The 19,063-nt window shown below is 41.9% G+C and overlaps 1 protein-coding gene across 1 annotated transcript in view; it reads right to left on the reverse strand.

Annotated features, from left to right (window-relative positions):
- Nucleotides 1-1,862: 1,862 nt before the first annotated feature.
- The window catches only part of ADAMTS5 (ADAM metallopeptidase with thrombospondin type 1 motif 5), a 174,545-nt gene continuing 157,344 nt past the window's right edge, over nucleotides 1,863-19,063 (reverse strand). Inside the window, exon 8 of the mRNA XM_082246133.1 lies at nucleotides 1,863-3,956. Within this exon, the coding sequence (XP_082102259.1) occupies nucleotides 3,401-3,956 (556 nt within the window). The 3' untranslated portion in view covers nucleotides 1,863-3,400. The remainder of the gene's footprint in view (nucleotides 3,957-19,063) is intronic.

Raw genomic sequence — 19,063 nt, forward strand, 5'->3', positions numbered from 1 at the left:
CATGACCAAAGCTATCATCTTGTTGAATGACAGTAGAATAGATTTTGTCATCATTTTTGACAGAACTGCATTCAGAATTAAACTGGTAGGTTTTTTTTTTTGTAAAGACCAAGAGGTTAATTTACTAAAGAAAGCATTTTACCCATCGCATACCCAGTAAGATTCAGGTGAAATACTTTTTTTTTTTTACATTTCACTGAACCTAACTGGCAGTCTGAAGTCAAAAGACACCGATGTAAAAGTGGCTCCAATAGTTACCCTGTTCCTTCTGTTGCTTTTAGTGTTATCGGGACAAATAATACACTGACAGTAATACATTCAAACTGTAATACAGCTATTTATACTGATAGGAACGTGACGGCAAACCATGGCACCCCAGATGTTTTGGAACTTAATTTCCCATGATTCTCATGCACGCTACAGTGTAGTTGAGCATCATGGGAAATGTAGTTCCAAAACATCTGGGGTGCCATGGTTTGCCATCACTGTGATAGGACATTCTCTTTCTGAACAGACACTGGCCTTCAGTAAAATGGAGCAATCAATGCACCAGAGCAATTAGGGTTCTTTTGACCAAACTAATCTTCTAAAATCTGATTGTTTGCTGTGGCGCACTGTACACCAGTGCCATTTTACAACGTAGGGCTTAAAGTGGAACTATGGGCAAAATAAAAAATGATATAATGCAGTCTGTCACTAGCTTTAACACTTTGTTCTCCATCCCTCTACAACATAGTTTTATCAGTTGGTCCTGCCAGTAGATCTGATAGGTTTCCACTTTCTGTAACAGGGTGACCACACTGTTCTACAGTAAAATCGCACAGCAGTGTGGTCACATTATGGGCCATATAGTAGCAGTCTTAGATGGGAGTGTAGTTTCAGATGGACTTTAAACCAAAATTACACCCTCCTCTCCTTTTTAGCCATCTTATCTTTTATTTGATCTACAACTGCCATGATACTGCACATGTGATCGGTTATGTCAGCAGCTATTTGATGGTTTGACAGTTTGGTTGAAAACACAAGCAAATGTGACAGTTAGCATACCTGGCATGCAGGTGATATAACTGTTTTTTTTTTTAAAACCTTGATGGGTTCAGTTCTGCTTTCATTAAGAGGCAAACACTTTAATGCCCAGCTCCATCTAATACCTTTAAAGCAGAACTGAACCCTAATGTTCTGTATAGCAAAGGAAACTGCCATCTCTTAGCCTCTGCTTGATCTGAAGTTGCTATGGTGATTCCCTTGTGATCAGTTATGGCCCAAGTCATTCGATGCATTGACAGTTCCATTGAGAGCTCAAGCAAATGTGAGAGTTATCATTCATGGCATACCTTGAATGTAACTATTTTGAGAAACCATTAAATCGTCCGATTTAGTTCTGCTTTAACGCAAGGTCCATCCAAAAGTGGATCTTCCGCTCTTTTGTTTCCTCCTCCCCTACAGTGCCACATTTGGCACCTTTCAGGGGGGAGGGGGGAACTGGTACCTGTTTTTGACAGGTACCCTTCTCCACTTCCGGGATACGATGCCGAAGCGCCGTCCCTCGGAAGCACGGCCCCCTCCTCCCTTCTCAGCCACCAAGCCAGTAGGAATGCGCAGCGCGCTTCGCGCATGCACGGTAGGGACCCGCCCGTGAAGCCGTAAGGCTTCACTGCCGGGTTCCCCTACTGGCAATAGCGGCGGCAGCACCCCACTGCTGATGGAAACATCGGCTGCGGTGCCGACATCGCTGGACTCCAGGACAGGTAAGTGTCCTAATATTAAAAGTCATCAGCTACAGTATGTGTAGCTGCTGACTTTTAATTTTTGGAGGGGGGAGGCGGAACTCCGCTTTAAGCAGTTACAGCGACAGCTTTTTATTTTTCTTTAAACCACATGAATAAAAATTAGCTGTTGTAATCACCCCTTTCTAGTGAAATATAGTTTTCCCAACTGCAACTGCCACTTTTGCTGGACATCTTGATCTGTTACAGAAAGAGAAAAAAATAACAGATCCACTGGCAGGAACAGCAGGTAATAAAAAACGCCTTGCCGGGGTACTCAGAAAATGAATAACTGTTGTATTGATGCTACTGACAGACTACATCATATATGTCATTTTTGATTTTACCCATAGATACATTTTAATTAAATAAGGCAATACAATGGTCATTGATGTGCACGGTTTAGCAACCAGATTGAATCAGTATAAAGCAGATCAATTGCTAAACTGTTTCTGTTGTTGATTGCCCTTTGCACATCACTCTTTATCTATTAAATAAAAAAAAAAAGATATTCAATGACAATATATGTCTCCAGGTAGCTGATAGCACCTTATATTAGTTTTAAGCTCAGTACATGAAAAAATATATTACATGGGGAAACTGCTTTGTTTTCATGGAGACTTTGTTCATATTGATTGTACAGCCTTTTTATATAGAATAGATCAGGCAGCTGTTGACTGTGACCAGCAAGCCCTGCTCATAATACAATAACCTATAACAATATAGGACTGTCTTTTGATAAAGGTATATAAGATTACCTCTACAAATTATATACACTACCTTGAGCACCTGAGCTCTCAAAGTATTTTTTTTTTAATTTCCTCTAGCCATATTTACACAGAAAAATAACCTTTTGAAATAATAAAAAAATAATGTGTCCAGACAGAGAGAATGTCATATTGCCTAGCACTCGTTTGATCGCTTCTGTTTTGGAAATTAAAACGTCGATGCCCTTTACATTTGTTTTTTTTCTAAACTAAAACCGATGCCTGTACCTTTCATTACGGTTGGTTGTTACAAATTGTAAACAAATGTCTAAAGATAACACAAGCTGGTCGGCAAAAACGCAAAAAAAAACCCCCAGAAGGGTAAAAACAAAAACATTGGGCTAATGAAGAGCAGCAAGCTCCGTTTTTCCAGTAAGCTCCTGCAGCTGTTTTCTGAAACAAATGGCAATAGTTAACTCAGCTACAGATCTACTTTGGTCAATCACTCTGCTTAACAGAAGAAGCAAGTGACATGTAAAGTGACACACCAATTGACACGTTATTTACAAAACACCACAAATATAACCTACATGCCATCCAAAAGTATAAGTTAGCAGATGTTCTTGAAGGCTTTCTTCTCTAGAGGTAGGTGATGTCGATGTGACATGAACAAAACCTGTTTCCATACCATCACCTACTTGCTGAGGTTCCGCGTGATGTTCTACGCTGACTTTTGAGGTTTGCTGGACAGCCCGAGTATATTGTTTGAAAGGATATCTCCCTTCGAGGCCCGTATTCCATAGAGCCCTTACGTTGTTTCGGGACAGCTCATACAAAACCTTAACTAAACCTTAACATCTGTCTTGCTAGATCTACTTATACACAGTAGTTAGAACTGTGTCGTTGAAGACAAAGTTTATCCTTTGGTTAACATTTCTTGAGTAAGCATTGCTTAAATGCTGATGGTCTTTGAGAAAGTAGACACCCTTTTGCCAACTTTCCTTGTCCATCTTGGCACTGGACAGTTCTGGTGTGCCAGCCCGTGTCACATGTTCTAGAGCAGGATAGCCATGGGCCGGTCACCCATTGTGGTTGGTTACTCTGAGGAACAACATTATTGTTTATGGTGTTTGTGGTGGTACTTTGTTTGGCTGGTACAAAGAAGCTGTAACGTACATCTATCGGTTTAATGATATCAGTTGCTAGAATCTGTACGATGATCACCTCCTTGGTGGCTGAATGGCCCATACTATGGAAGGAATCCTCGGCGTGGCTCCAACCACTATAGTTCATGGCAAACCCATTTGTTTCCATGATGGTCTCAGAAGTAGAGATCATGTATTTCCCATTGATGATATACTCTCCTGTCTTCTTTTTTAATGCCAAGTAAGCTGTAAACTTGGTCTGATCTTTGGCCTTGTATTGCTTCACTTTGATGTGGGTAGCTCCCTCTGGGATCTTTACAATATCTGTGTAGCCTTTGCTGTAAAATAAGAGAAGAGATAATTATGAACTTGCCTTTAGACTATATAGTTACCAGTGCTCTCAGGTCAAGGGCTTTTTAAAGATTTTTCTTATAAGTATATACATGTCATCAGCTTAACAATATATTATTAAGGAATTATTAGGTTTATAAAGGTTTATTAAAGGAGTAGAACATATTCAATATACAGGGGAAATTTCACCCAGCCTAAGTGAATGTGGTGAGAACCCACTTTTTGGATTTTTGATTGCATATGATTGGATGATAGAACTCATCACAGCTTCAATGCAATCATTAAGGCGCATTCACACCAGTAATTGGGGAGCAGTTGAGCCACACTTTTACTGCCCCCCAACTATTATCCTCTTTTGCTGCAGAGGCAGCATTTGGGAGTGTAAACATGCCAAGGTAGTGGCAGGAAATATACCCCCGGTTGCTTTTTGGTGGGCATACTGGCTGGTGAACACAACCAATTCAAGTGAATGGGGATGCTCTGTAAGGGTGGATGCCATTCTTCTGGAGACCTGCCGAGGCAAGGTTCATGCAGGTACTAGATAGGGTCATATAACAAATGTTCCTTAATAAAAGCTTCTGTCTACACTCTGATTGTCCAGTAATCAACACTGGAAATGGCAGGCCATTAACCAGCAACACCATGCAACTCATGGTGTCCCTCAGCCCCCCCCCCCCCCCCCATGCTGTCTACGTCTTGTGGCTGTAAACCCTGAGTGAAAAACTCTTCACTCTTTTTCTGTGCCCTGATGCTGTCAAAGCAAAGACATAGATAGCACAAGGGGGCTGAGCGACACCATGACTTACATTGCATTGCTGGTAAATGGATGGCAGTTTTGTTGCTAATTGGCTGAAATTTAAAGTGGAACTTCACTTACTATGCAAAGTTCTTGTCCTCCTCCCCCATCATCCGTGTGTATAATATTTTTGTTGTTTTTTTATTTTTTATTTTCTGAGAGCAGACACCTAGTTTGACACGTACTGACTCCAACATCTGCTCAGCTCACCTAAGCTCCCCCCTCACTACCTGCTACCACCTGGGACATGTGACAAGTCCCAGGAGGCTGCTGGACCATTCAAAGAGTCATCCATGCAGAGTGAGGAGCTGGCTATGAAGCCATAGGGAGTAACAGCAAAATTCCCATGGTCAACATGACGACCCTGGGGAACCTGAAAACTGGCAAAGAAGGGTTATGACAGCGCTGGATCCCTGGGCTGGTAAGTGTCTTTTTTAAAACTCAGCAGCTACAGTATTTGCAGTTGGCTCAAGAAACTTTGAGAGGTCAAAGGAGCCAGCTAGAAAAAAAAAAAGTGCACTGTACATTGGCTGCAGCCAATCTGTTGCAGCCGCAGCCACTGTTTGGGTATTCTGGCAGCTGCAGGTGCCAGCTGTCAGAATAAATTAACTGGCAGCAGAAGATTTGTCTATCTGCCCTGTTTAGCATAGATAAAAGGGGCAATGTATAGATTTCTCTGGGCTGAACGAGAAATTTTTATGTCTATGGCCATCTTTACATTTTGTTTTACTGGCTGCTGAATTTATTAGATGGAGAGAGAAGGGTGAGATGGGGCCGCAGTAAAAGACATAATACACAGAGGGCAGAGGTGATCTTTTTAGTGCTAGATCTTTTAATTCTCAATTAATTGAATCCAGTTTTGTGCTATTTAGAAAAAACGTTTTAGGTCAGAGTTCAGATTTGCTTTCTGTTGATGGATGTCTTTTTCCTGCTTCTCATCGTCATCTATAAAAACTGCATTCTATTAGTAACAACCCCCTTCATAGCCCTAGCTACAACAAATGCTGCGATCACCATAAAAATAATAACATAAATATATTTAATTTCTGCCTCCACAAAAAGGGTAATCATGCAGCATATCAAGCGTATAAAATAATCACATCATCTCCCTTGGACTCTTTATACTTGACAAATATGATTCTATGATTTCATTTCCAATTCCCTGCCAACATTAACTTCCTGTGGAGAATGCCGCTGCTTAGCTCACTTCAACACAACTAGACAATATTCCTGATTTTATCCTGCATGGGATGAGCTGTTTTCTCTTGTGGAACATCGCTCCCCCACTGCCTGCACTGAGCTGGGCTAACAGCATGGTTCACGTGAATGCTTTTAGCATATAGAACTCTGCGTTTGATCCTTCCATCTTAACGAGGAGCTGATTTAACTTATGAAAAGCTTTTGGCACAAAAGGAATGCTTTTAGTGGAGGTCTTTGAATTTTGTCAGAAGGGGCAGTTCTGAATTATTGATCGACCCCGGTTTAATGTTGGATGTCGGTCTTTTTTTTTTTTTTTTTTTAGACATTGTTTCTTTGGTATCCCGCGTCCAAGGGCCTGATATTGCTGATGTGTGCTGTGTACAGACAGCCCAGAAGACACTTTTGTGACCCCAAAATCCCCCGACCTGCTGCTAGCCAAATGCTGCCTCTTTTGGATCGTATGTACAGAGAGATGTGCATGGGGACTGTCATCAGCTGTGATCAAAGGGGAACTTAATTATTAAGAAGGAATCCACTTGAAAGGCAAGCTACAGTTTTAAAAAGAGGGCTGTTGGAATCGGGAGCTACAACGAAGCAACACTTTTGCCTACTTCTTGATAGTACATGGAAGTTAATCTTGAATATTCCCCTTAATATATCATGATGACTTAAAGTGATACTAAAATCTACTTTTTTGTGCTTCAAAATAACAAACATGTTATACTTCTGTCCATTTAGACACAGAGCTGTGGCCCGGCCCCACCCTCTCTCTCCTCATTGGTTCACTGACTTTGATTGACAGCAGCGGAAGCCAATGGCGATTCACTGCTGTCTCAGCTAATGAGGAGGGAGAGCCCTGGACAGCCGAGCCTCCCCTGCAACATCGCTGGATTGGAGGGAGCTCTAATAAGTATTAGGGGGGCTTCTGCACACAGAAGGCTTTTTATCTTAATGCAAAGAATGCATTAAGACAAAGACCTTCTGCCTTTACAACCACTCTAGAGCCTAAAACCAACTATATTTAAAAATGTTCTCCCCTCCCTTCTCATACCGATCCCGCTTAATCTATATAAAAAGGATATGTGCTTACTTTTTTTTTTCCAAATTTGTGAACTTGCTAGCAAAATTGGATAGTTCAAAAAAGCCATTTTCCATCCTTGCATGTTAAAGCCTTCTCCTCTTCTAGGAGCGCCTAATTACTCTCTGCGATGGCCCAGCTCCTTTGTCATTCCCCTCACCTACCTAAATAACCTTTTTATTAGCTGTTTGGGGAGGAATGAAGAAGAATGCTATATAGCGTCTCTTGAAAGTCACCCCTCAGTCTATTGAAGCTGCTACCATCATATCCAAGAATGGGGTGCCCAGCAGAAGTCAAAGGGGTTTTGGATGTCTATACAAGGAAGGCTTTTACAGATTAATAACATGCCTAAATTATGATAAATGCACATATAATCTTATAAGAAGATTGAGTTTGATATGAATGGTCTGGTGACAAGGTCTCTTTAACCACTTCTGGACCAGAAGGATTTGCCCCCGTAATGACCAGGCCATTTTTTGCGATTCGGCACTGCCTTACTCTAACGGACAATTGTGCAGCCATGCGACGCTGTACCTAAATAAAATTGATGTCTTTTTTTTCCCACAAATAGAGCTTTCATTTGGTGGTATTTGATCACCTGTGTGATTTTTATTTTTTGCGCTATAAACAAAAAAAGAGCAACAATTCTGAAAAAAAAATATTTTTTTTTTCACATTTTTATAACACCCCCCCCCCCCCCCAAGAAAATTTGGAAATCAATTTTTTTTTTAACATTTTAGGCCAATTTGTTTTTGTCTACATATTTTTGGTAAAAAAAATTGCAGTAAGCGGATTTTGATTGGTTTGCACAAAAGTTATCACGTTTGCTAACTACGGGAAAGATTTATGTCATTTTTATTGTTTTTTTTTTTATATATTTACTAGTAATGGCGGCGATCTGCGATCTTTAGCGGGACTGCGACATTGCGGCGGGCAGATCGGACCCCTAACTGACGTTTTTGACACTTTTGGGGGGACCAGTGACATTACTACAGTGATCAGTGCTAAAAATATGCACTGCTGCTGTAAAAATTGACACTGGCAGGGAAGGGGTTAACACAGTGGGTGATCAAGGGGTTAAATGTAAGCCTAGAGGAGTGTTTCTAACTGTGGGGGGGGGGGGCTCTTGAAATGATCACAGAGACCTGTGATCCTGTATAGAAGGATCACAGGCACTCTGTGATCATTCCAGAGAGAAGAACGGTCGGCTGTGTTTACAACAGCTGACCGTTCTTCTCTCTCAGCAGGGAGCGATTGCGGGTGGCCGGCGGCAATCGGAGCCACCGGCCCCGTGCATTGGAGTCCCTGCTGCCGGGTGGAGGTGGGAGCACCCTAGCAGCAGGCGCATTAATGACGTAGGGCTACGTCGGTTCCCACAGGAGGGGCTGCCTGCCGCAGTATATCTGCGGCGAGCGGTCCGGAAGAAGTTAATCTAATAGGTGACTTTAAAGAGTTTTTTTAAAGTTATCCATAGGGTGAACCTCCATTGCTTATATGGCCGAACAATCGCTCGTAACAATGACTCCTTACCCTCATTCCACTGCCAGTGGTCCATCTGGATCCAAACATTTTTAAAAAAACAAAGAGCTCTAAGAATCATTATTAAAACAATTTGTTTCTTCATACTCCCGGCAGTAATACCACTAAAGACCCAAGAACCTATAACCACTTAATAGAAGGATCCAACTAGAGGTGATACCTCGTTACTTCCTCTATTTTTCTATTTTCTATTTTTCCTCCTCCTCTTCCCATTTTCCCTTATGTTGTTTTTTATGTTATCTTTGTATTATATTCAGCTATGCTATATGCCAATGTTCGATGGCGCTACCCTTTATTACACATGGATCCTTGCTGACAAACAAGTAATAATATGGATGAAAAATAATTGTCTCAGCCTGCTGAGTATTAGATGATTCTGTTAAATGATTAAACTGTTCAATGGCGTTTGTCAAATGAGTGCCAACCTTACGTTACGTCGGTCACGGCGTGCTGACGTCACCTGCTTGTGTGGACAAGTTTGAATAGGACGGGCGGAGGAGCCGACCGGCCGGCGGCTTGCCTTATCCTCGCTGTAACATATTTTCACTTCTGTAAGTTGCTGTCTTTGTTTTCCAATACAGTGTTTGTGGAAATGCACTATGTAGTGCCTTTTGTTTTTCGATATACACCATATTGGAGACACGATTGAGCCAGCTTAAGAATATCCTCCCAGTGATACCTGCTCCAAGGATTGGCTTTTGGAGAGAGTGGCTTTAACCCATTGCAGTCTGGTAAGCGGCAGTGGTGCTGGGAGAGGTCCTCTGTGTATATATTCCCTCTTTTTCACTTAAGGCTTTATCTATCTGGTAAGCATTTGGTGCATAGGGGTGTTGGTGCTCTGCCTGGGTGATGGTGTGCACCTCTTAGGGTGACTTTCAAGCAATAACAGTATTATGCTATGGAGTCTATTTTTCCCACATATGACTAACCATTGATTAATGTGAGGCGAACCTGAGCACTTTCATCTGAGGCTGGTCGACTCAATTCCATCTGTGTTTGAGGGTGAACCCTATCTTGCTTTGGAGTGATATTTAGAGTTATTGGCTCCGAGGACCGGACGACGGACTGTTTGGCTTGAACCTACTAAAATCTGGTAAGAGGCAGTGGTGTCGGGAGAGGTCTCTGTGTGTCACTTCCATTCCTTACTTATCACAAAATATTTACCATCTGGTAAGCATTTGGGACTTAAGGGTGCTGGTGCTTTATACTATCAGCCTTCTGGTGACGGTGTGCACTCCTCAGGGTGATCCAATAATATTTAACAGTATTATGCTATGGAGTTTCAATTTTTCTTCCATATATGACTATCGCCTGTGGATGTGAGGAATATCTGAACATATCGATTGGAGGCTGGGTGAACTGATCTGATTTGAGTTTTTGGGCGAACGCTATTCCGCTTTCTGGTAAGGAGATATGAACGTTGGTTTATTCATCTGATACTGGAATTTTGAAATTTGGACTGTGCCTGCCATTTGGATACAGACTTGTTATCACCGTGGACTATCAATATTGTGCTTTATCTGATGATCATTTGTCGATTCAGTACTTACTAGCGCAACTTAGCCCTTTACAACCTTACATTATAACTGCTTCATTTTCTGTAAAAATGTAAACGCTGCTGTTTATTGTCTATTCCAAATGCTGTTTATAATAAAAAAAATATTGAAAAATAAAGAGTTTTTTTTATTCTCCTAACAAAATTGAGTTTTTTTTCCTTATGAACACCCAAATACCTAGAGAAGAAACCACTTAATCTTTCTTACCCCAATTATCACTACTGTTTGATAAAAATGTCTACCATCACATTGTCTAGGTCACAGCGACATTTCTATAAACTGGCTTTTATTTACCACCACACTCCCTTCATGATTCCATGACAGTGCATTTTATTTATAGACCAAATGATGCCAATCCACTGGGGAAAATAGCTAATTTCCTCTTTGAACAAACACTTCATAGGGTAAATATGATAACATTTTAATAATCACTTCGGCATTGTTTATGACAGGCGGCTCAGGAACACCCACTTTTCTGGAAATTATCGCCGCAGACAAAGATGCAGAGCGAAAACCTGAATAATCATATCTCCAAACACATACAGAGAGAGGGCTCTTCTATTGGGAAATCACAGAACTAATAGATAAATAGTGGAGTGCCAGAAATTACATCTGATGACAAGGATAGCAATGAATCAGGCCTCTTCAGACATAATTTGAACAGATTACCAATTAAGCGTGGAAAGCTTTTCAATAACAGAAGCTGCATGTCATCCAGAAACTCCTTTTATGTTAATTTTTACACAAAGCATATGGCAGATCTGCCAAAATTTCTAGGTGATACACAAGACAATATTCTCCCTGCCTGGTCTACCATAACTACTCCTGATAACCCCTAAAACTCCTCTGCCTGTTGTGTTGGGAAGCACCATCTTGGTGGGAACCACGTTACAATCTGTCTGAGATTATTATTATTATTAGTATATGATGAAACCATCAAGAGGAGAAGAAGATGCTCAAAAGACTAAAAAGCTTGATGATGTCCTATCTGGCAATGTAATTATACAGTGCATAACGACCACACTGACCAGGCCTGCAGTAGAGTAGGTACAAGTCAGATTTCTAGCTTGGTATAAGGGTTGTCAAATCATTGCTTTAGAAGAGCTATTATACTCACCTCTCAGGTGGCTCATGTCTATTACCTTCTATCTGCTCCAGCACTGCATCCTCTTTCAGACTCTTCAGCATTCAACATTTAGATGCCAATTTTTCCCCATCATGTGCTGTGGCTTCTTCCTCTAGAGCAGGGATCCTCAAACTATGGCCCTCCATCTGTTGCAGAACTACACATCCCATGAGGCATTGTAAAACTCTGACATTCACATACATGACTAGGCATGATGGGAATTGTAGTTCCTGAACAACTGGAGGGCTGTAGTTTGAAGACCCTTGCTCTAGACCAGGGATCCTCAAACTATGGCCCTCCAGCTGTTCAGGAACTACAATTCCCATCATGCCTATGAATGACGGTTTTACAATGCCTCATGGGATGTGTAGTTCCGCAGCAGCTGGAGGGCCATAGTTTGAGGATCCCTGCTCTAGACCATATGTCAGTACAGAACACATCAGTGATGTATAGATTGGAGGAAGGAACCACGGCACACGGTGGGGAACACAGACATCCGACACTTCCAGAGGGGTTGAATACTGAAGAGTTTGACGGAGGCTGCTGTGATGGAATGAATGGAGGGAATTAAGCCCAGGCTGCCGAAATAATTGCTTTCTTTTGCAGGGTCCTTCCTTAAGGACTTTATGTTTTAGTCTGACAAGGTCACGTTTACGACATAAATAAGTTTAGACATGTTCTGTGGTTAACTGGATTTAACCAGTGCCTTGTCTTAGAGCCCATTCAGACTAGCGCGACTTGTCAGGCGACTTGTCAGCCTGACAAGTCACGGTAGGTCGCGGTCCATTGAGTAGTACGGGACCCGTTCAAATAGGAGCGACACAAGTCGCTCCGACTTAGAAAAAGGGTCCTGTACTACTTTGGGGTGACCTGGGAGCGACTTGCATAGACTTCCATTATGTGAAGTCTCTGCAAGTCGCGCCGAAGTCGCGGTGCACAGCGGTGCACGCGACTTCACAGGTCGCCCCCTGAAGTCGGATCGCCTCAGTGTGAACCGGCTCTCAATTTGTTCTGCCATAACATTTGTGTTATTTATTTGTTTCAAAAGTAAATGGAATGGGATGGCACATTTGTTTTGTCCTTAATTTAATCCTTAGGCCTAAACTTAATGCTGCATTCAAGATATATACAGTATATATATATATATATATATATATATATATATATATATATATATATATATATATATATATATATATTTTTTATATATATATATTTTTTTTATACAGTTACTGTATATTTTGATAAAAAAAATTATTGCATTCAAATAGGGTTAAGCCATGGAATGAAATTTGGTCAGGTCAGCGGGGACCAGCCAGATTTCGATCCATGTATGGACAGCCTGATTGTACCCAAGTTGATACATCGATTAATTTGGGTACAGGCAGCCTGTCAGATTTTTCTGCATGCAATTATTGCCAGCGGCTCTAGTTGCTAGCAGTCTTCATTGTATTCCAATGGCTGGGAAGGCTCCCCGCTTCCCGCCGCCAGCAGAATACAATACTACTGAGGGAGGCATTGACTGACTGCGTTGATGAGGGAATTAAGTGATTCATCCATGGCTTGCCCAAAGCCTCGTACACACTACTAGTTTTTTTTTTTTGTTCAGCCCATCTGACAGCTCAGGTCGGAGCTGCTGTACTAACTATGCAATGTTAGTACAGCAATTTCCCCTGCTGACCTATTGTGTTCTGACACTCTGGTCAGCGCTCTCAGCTATTGGCTGAGAGTGCAAATCGGGAGTCGGTCAGAAGACCCTTTCAGGTCTGTTGAACTGGCTGTCGTACACATGGGTCAAATGTCGGCTGGTTTCTATTGAACCGGTCGACACCAACCAACATTCGCCCCATGTGTACTTGGCTTTAGTAATGTGACTTGATTGCCTGGACAGCAGCACTCAGACTGGGGGAAGGAGGGGCAGTACTTCCAACAAGAAACAGGCAGACAGGAGAAATGAGCAGAGAGATGACCTTATCAATCTGTTGTTCCTCATTCACTATCCAATCACTGGCTTGGAGCTTGAAGGGGACCTAGATGTAATGCTTAAAGAGGATCTTCACTTGCCTCTCTGATTTTTTATTTTTTTTGCCTAATCTTTACCGGTCATGCAGTCTTGTTTTCCATTGAGATACTCACCTACCCAGTGAATCCAGTGTTGTCCTGCTGCAATTTACTGATCAGGAGCAGTGGTCCAGGTCTTGCACCGACATCTCGGTCCTATTTAGCCGTCAGAAGCCTGCTGCCTCTCTGGGCTCAACCAGTCAGGCTTTGATGATGCATACCAGCTCCACCTACTGGCTGCTATGAGTTCCTACTCCTCAAGGTTCTTGGGATATGTGATGAGGAATCCTAGGAGGTGGAGGGAGCAGGGACAAAAAAAAATCCCACTTTGGCCAGAATGGCAGCAGGGAGTGTGACTGGGCAAAAGTAGTAAAAAAAAAAATACAGAGCAGCAAATTATATTGTGGAAGTTGGGGGGGGGCAGGCAGCTATAAAAGATTGTGGGGAGCATAGGCTCATCACACAAACATCTGATGACAATAATGGACCTTGGTAAAGATCAGTATAGACTGATAGGAATTCAAGAGATACATATAATCCATGGTATCAAGGACCTGTAACGCTGAAAACATCCCAACCTGTAATGAGTGTCGGGTGGACTTATTCTTTAAATGTTTCCTGATTTGCAGTTTTATGATATTGAGAGATATGTAAGTTCCCTTAAAATTGCCCTTCACAGTGACACAGGAAAGCTGCCCAATAGTTGATGGTACAGAAGTTGTTATGTTGGACACAGAACACAAAGCTGCAGCTCCTGGGCTCCTAGTCTGGAAATAAAATACTTCTGTCCGCCAAAACTCAGCAGCCAAATCTTTGAAGCAAGAATTGTTTTTTCGGCACTGTGCCCTATAAATAGCAATTCCCTATTTCAATAGAGTCCAATATCTCTAATTGCATTTCCACCAACTCAAGTTTTTTCTCAAAATAGCCTACATGAAAGCTGTCCCCTAATGCAGAATCTGTTACTCTTACAGGAAACTATGCCTAGTACATCAATAGTCTTTATGGCTTTTAAAATGGTAATAATGGATGTATTTTATTGTGTACTGAAGCTTGATATCGACATAAGTTCTTAAACAGCTTGTAAAACTCTATCGAGACATTAATATAAATAAGATTGCTTTGTAAAATGTATCTGAAAAGATCTGAAGTTTATAGTTTACTATAATTGCACAACATTTCTTAGGAAGGTGGAACGTTTCTGCTTTGCATCAACAATTGACAATCTATGTGTGTGATGTTCTGTTGTGTTGCAGGCTCCTAGGTGATAAGAATTATGAAATGCCAAAGTAACGGGTAAAGCGAACCTTCACTCTCTCTATCTACATTCTGTAATTCCATCCCTACCCCACCCCCTCTGCCGTTTCTAAGAATCTGATATTTGTTATTTACCTTTCTTTTAAATACAGGTACCTTTTATAAGGAACCCGCTCTGTACTTCCATGGATTCTTCCTTAGGAAATGGAGAGCCCCAGTTTGCATATCCCTGATCTAGATGGTAGAAAGTCCATGAATGGCTATAACCGCCACCATGCATAAAGTGAGACACGCTCCCCTCTTGTCCCCGCACTCACAACATGTTATTGCCTCTCCTTTTACAGATCGGTACAAAGAAATGTTTATCCAATCACAGTGTAGATAAAGCCTCTGGTCAGCACTCTAGAAGATTATATTTGGCTGATGGACTTTCTTAAAGCACCTTACTATCACTTGGGGGGGTTGGTATAGTGTCTAAACGTTGTATGCACTGATAAAGCGCTGCTAGAGTAATCTTTGATATTTGCTCTTTTACTGTATTTATTTCTTTATTTTTAAAGCAGCTACCCACTGTATTGTAGTAAATACCAAGATTGGTTTTTATCTATACAGTGCATATTTTGTCACCTCTCTCCAGTAGGGAGGGGTATTATAATTTATTATTTGACTAGGACAAGAAGTGTGTTACTGGCAGGATCACAGGGTAAAAATAAGGTAAAAAAACACCAAAAAAAGAAAAAAAGCTAATGCAGACACTACATCTAAGGACTACTAAGCGGCAATTAATGACATTTTGTTCTTGGATACACTTTAACCACTTGCAGACCGCCGCAAGTAGATATACTGCGGCGGTCAGCCCCTCACAGGCAGAGTGACGTAGGGGTACGTCACTAACCTGTGAGGCTCTGGGGAGCGAGTGCGCGCCGCTGGCTGGCGGCGCGCTCCCGCTGGCTGGCAGGGCGCTCCCGCGTGGTCACGGACCCCCCCGCGCATGTGACCAGTGGACCCGATGTCCGCCGCTCACTCAGCGATCGTCGGGGGAGAGGGAGAAAGGCAGGCGGCTTGTGTAAACAAGCTGCCTGTCATTCTCCCCTGTGTAGAAACTGTGATCACACGGTTCTACTATGTAGGATCGTTGATCACTGCTTCTACAGCTCAAGCCACAGCCAATCACAGTTAGAATCACGCCCCTAGGGACACACACAGCCCCTCCCTCTCAAATAAAGTTAACCCCTTCACTGCCAGTGTACTTTTACAGTAACAGTGCATATGTATAGCACTGATTACTGTAGAAATGTCACTGGTAACCCCAAAAGTGTCAAAAATGTCAGTCAAGGGTCCGATCTGTCCGCCGCAATGTCGCAGTACTGCAAAAAAAATCGCAGATCTCCGCCATTACGCGTTAAAAAAAAAAACAACAAAAATGACAAAAATCTTTCCCTTTGTTAGTAAATGCGATAACTTTTGCGCAAACCAATCAAAATACGCTTTTTGCGATTTTTTTTTACCAAACATATGTAGCATAAAACAAATTGGCCGAAAATGTTAAAAAATTTTGATTTTTACATTTTTTTGGGGGGGAATTTCATATAAAAAAATGTGAAAAATATTGTTATTTTTGCAAAATTGACGCTCTTTTTTTGTTTATAGCGCAAAAAGTAAAAGTCGCACAGGTGATCAAATACCACCAAAAGAAAGCTCTGTTTGTGGGAAAAAAAGGACGTCAAATTCGTTTAGGTACAGCGTCGCACGACCGCGCAATTGTCCATTAAAGTCACACAGTGCCGAATCGCAAAATACCCCCTGGTCTTTAAGCAGCCAAATCCTCTGGGGCTTAAGTGGTTAAAAAAGGACAGTTGAATACAAAATGAATAAAACATATGAAATGTTACAGGCAGTAGCTCTTGTAAAGGTGAGCTTGCACTCTATGCTGATAGAAGACTTTACTCTTTTAGAAAGTATGAACATCAGATCACTTGTAACTGGTAAGCAGATTAGTGACAAGTTCTTTTCTTAGTAAAGTTCTTTAGAAATAGCTGTATAAATAGAATGGATTGCGAGCTGAAGATATTTAAACAAGCGAGCAGTGTTAGTAGTGCATGCAGTAAAGGCCAATTTGCAGGCTAAGGAATTCACTTCTCATTGGCTTTCAGATTTTATTTTCACATTAGCAGCACTCAGTCTTCCATTAGAGCCCGGAGAACGGCAGCAACAGCAGATTCAGCGTCTTTCATAGCTGAGTGAAGGGAGATATTGGCAGGGTAAGGAGGCTCCTCTATAGTGTGCATTAAAAAGTATCTTACTCAGTTCATTTTAATATCGTCTGTTTAGCCTCACTGCACTGACGACTTAAAGTGAGCTCGACAGGCGAAACATATTAGATTAGAATCAAGCTTTTACAGATAAGGAGCAATGTGATGGAAAGAACTCTCTGCCGTGTCAATCGGCGCTTTCCCAAATGACAAGAACTAAGGGCATTTACTTTTCTTAAAGCTTTTCTACCTATGCATATCACCTTCTGGGTCCTCTACTGTCAGAACTCCTTCATTTCCGTACATGTGTAGGCCAAGTCTTCTCTTTATTCTCCCCTAATATGCAGATTCCTATTGTCTAACCTCCCTGGTGGGCTTTCTGTCGGAAATTCTGAAGAATCATTTGATATACTTCCTAAATTCCACATGATATGTGCAAGAAAGAGACATCAGAATAGTCGCTGTTGTCACTTTCCGTACCTGATGACCAATTTTCCCACCAATCGCTATTGCTTAGTTCTTCAAGTAACTCAGTTTCGCTGTCGCTGTTTTCCAGGTCGTCTAAAAGTGCTTTTGCGCAAAAATAACGTTTTTTGGACGCCATGGTCGTTCTCTATTTTCCAAGCACAAAGAACTGTAAAAGCAGAGGCAGGGCACTGGAAACGTCACCAGGTGAAATCCTGTGCTGAAATGGCATGATGAAGTGTAATCCGTTAGGATCACAGCTTTGTATCGTGTCATTTGTGTATTTACACTTTTGAATTTGCCGCCAGTTCCACCCTGCCGCGTCGCAACACTCGCAGGGAAGGGAACCAGAAGGCAAGTGCCGGCATCTGCCGAGCACAGAGCGAGAGGACAGTGGGAGGATGGCTGGAGGACGGCGGGGGATCACAGGGAAGGTGAGTAACATTCTGGGGTAATCCCGAGAGTAGCTCGGGGTTACCGCTTTTTGTACTGAAAATTAATCCCGAGCCAAACTTGAGAATACCACCAGGGAGGTTAAACTACAGTAAATTGTCTCATGCAACAGAAGTTATCTCTTAAATGTAAGGCCTCATGCACACAGAATTTTTTTAAAATGCCAGCACTGCTGCCAGGAAAAAGTAGCGTTCAAAATGCGCTGGTAGCTGCGTTTTTGAATAGCGTTTATGGGCGTTTTTTGGCATTAGCATTTTTTTACAATTTTTCAGTAAAAACACTACCTATAATGTAAAAAATACCTAAAAACACCAGACGCAGCTAAACAGGGCTAAAAGCTTGTTACAGCGTGGCATTTTGCATTTTTACAGCTCTACAGTCTCTGCTCCTTCTACTGCCCCTAAATACTTTTGCCTCCAAACGCCTCTGAAAATGTACGTGTGCATGGACACATAGGCTAAAATATGGGGGGCGTTTAGATGCAGTAAAAGAAAACGTCAGACGCCCCCAACAGCAGCTGTAAAAATGTCCTGTGTGCATGAGACCTAAATTACTTTTTTGATAGGCCTTGCTGGTTTAAGCTATGTCAATGATCAAACAAATGTGATCACAAAGCATTAAAAATGCACAATGGATATTAAAGAATAATTCCTGGCATCTGCATTTTAAACATAGTTACATCGGTCCACCCTGGCAGAAGCTGCGGCAAGTTGGAAAACACTGTAGCATACATCGCTACTTCAGCGACCTCCACTTGCTTCCAGGTTCCATGTCGAGCGACTGCTCTCCTGTATTGTGGAGGTCAGCCGCTCAGCACAGACACCATTTAAAGAATACTTGCATTTTCTCAGTGAATGCAAAGGGTTCTTTGATTGGATGAGGTGGAGAGGCGGGGTGTCTCCACCTTTTGCGGTTTAATTTTCTCAAATGTCACCCCAACGCAAGTGGCCAATGCACCAGCACTGCAGTGTACTGCACAGCACACATTGCATTATGGTACTTATCTGGTTTTTAGTGTGTTAAAGTGTTACTAAACCCACAACACTAAAATCAGTGTGTATATGCAGTAAAGAATGCTTGTTATACTCACTGTAAACCCAAGGGGTAATCCTCTGCATTGTGTAAAAAGGATGTTGGATCCTGTTTTCTCTGATGCTCCCCCTCTTTTACTGTCCCTAATCCATCTCCTAATAGTACAGAGCCTTGGGGGTACTCTGCACATGCTCAGTTTGGTGTGTATTGCTAGAGAAGTATTTTGTTTTGTTTTTCTTAGGAGAGTGCATGTGATCAGCACAGGTCCAATCAGCACTG

This window comes from Pelophylax lessonae (assembly GCF_965119305.1).
Source record: "Pelophylax lessonae genome assembly, chromosome: 2".
Classification (NCBI taxonomy): domain Eukaryota; kingdom Metazoa; phylum Chordata; class Amphibia; order Anura; family Ranidae; genus Pelophylax; species Pelophylax lessonae.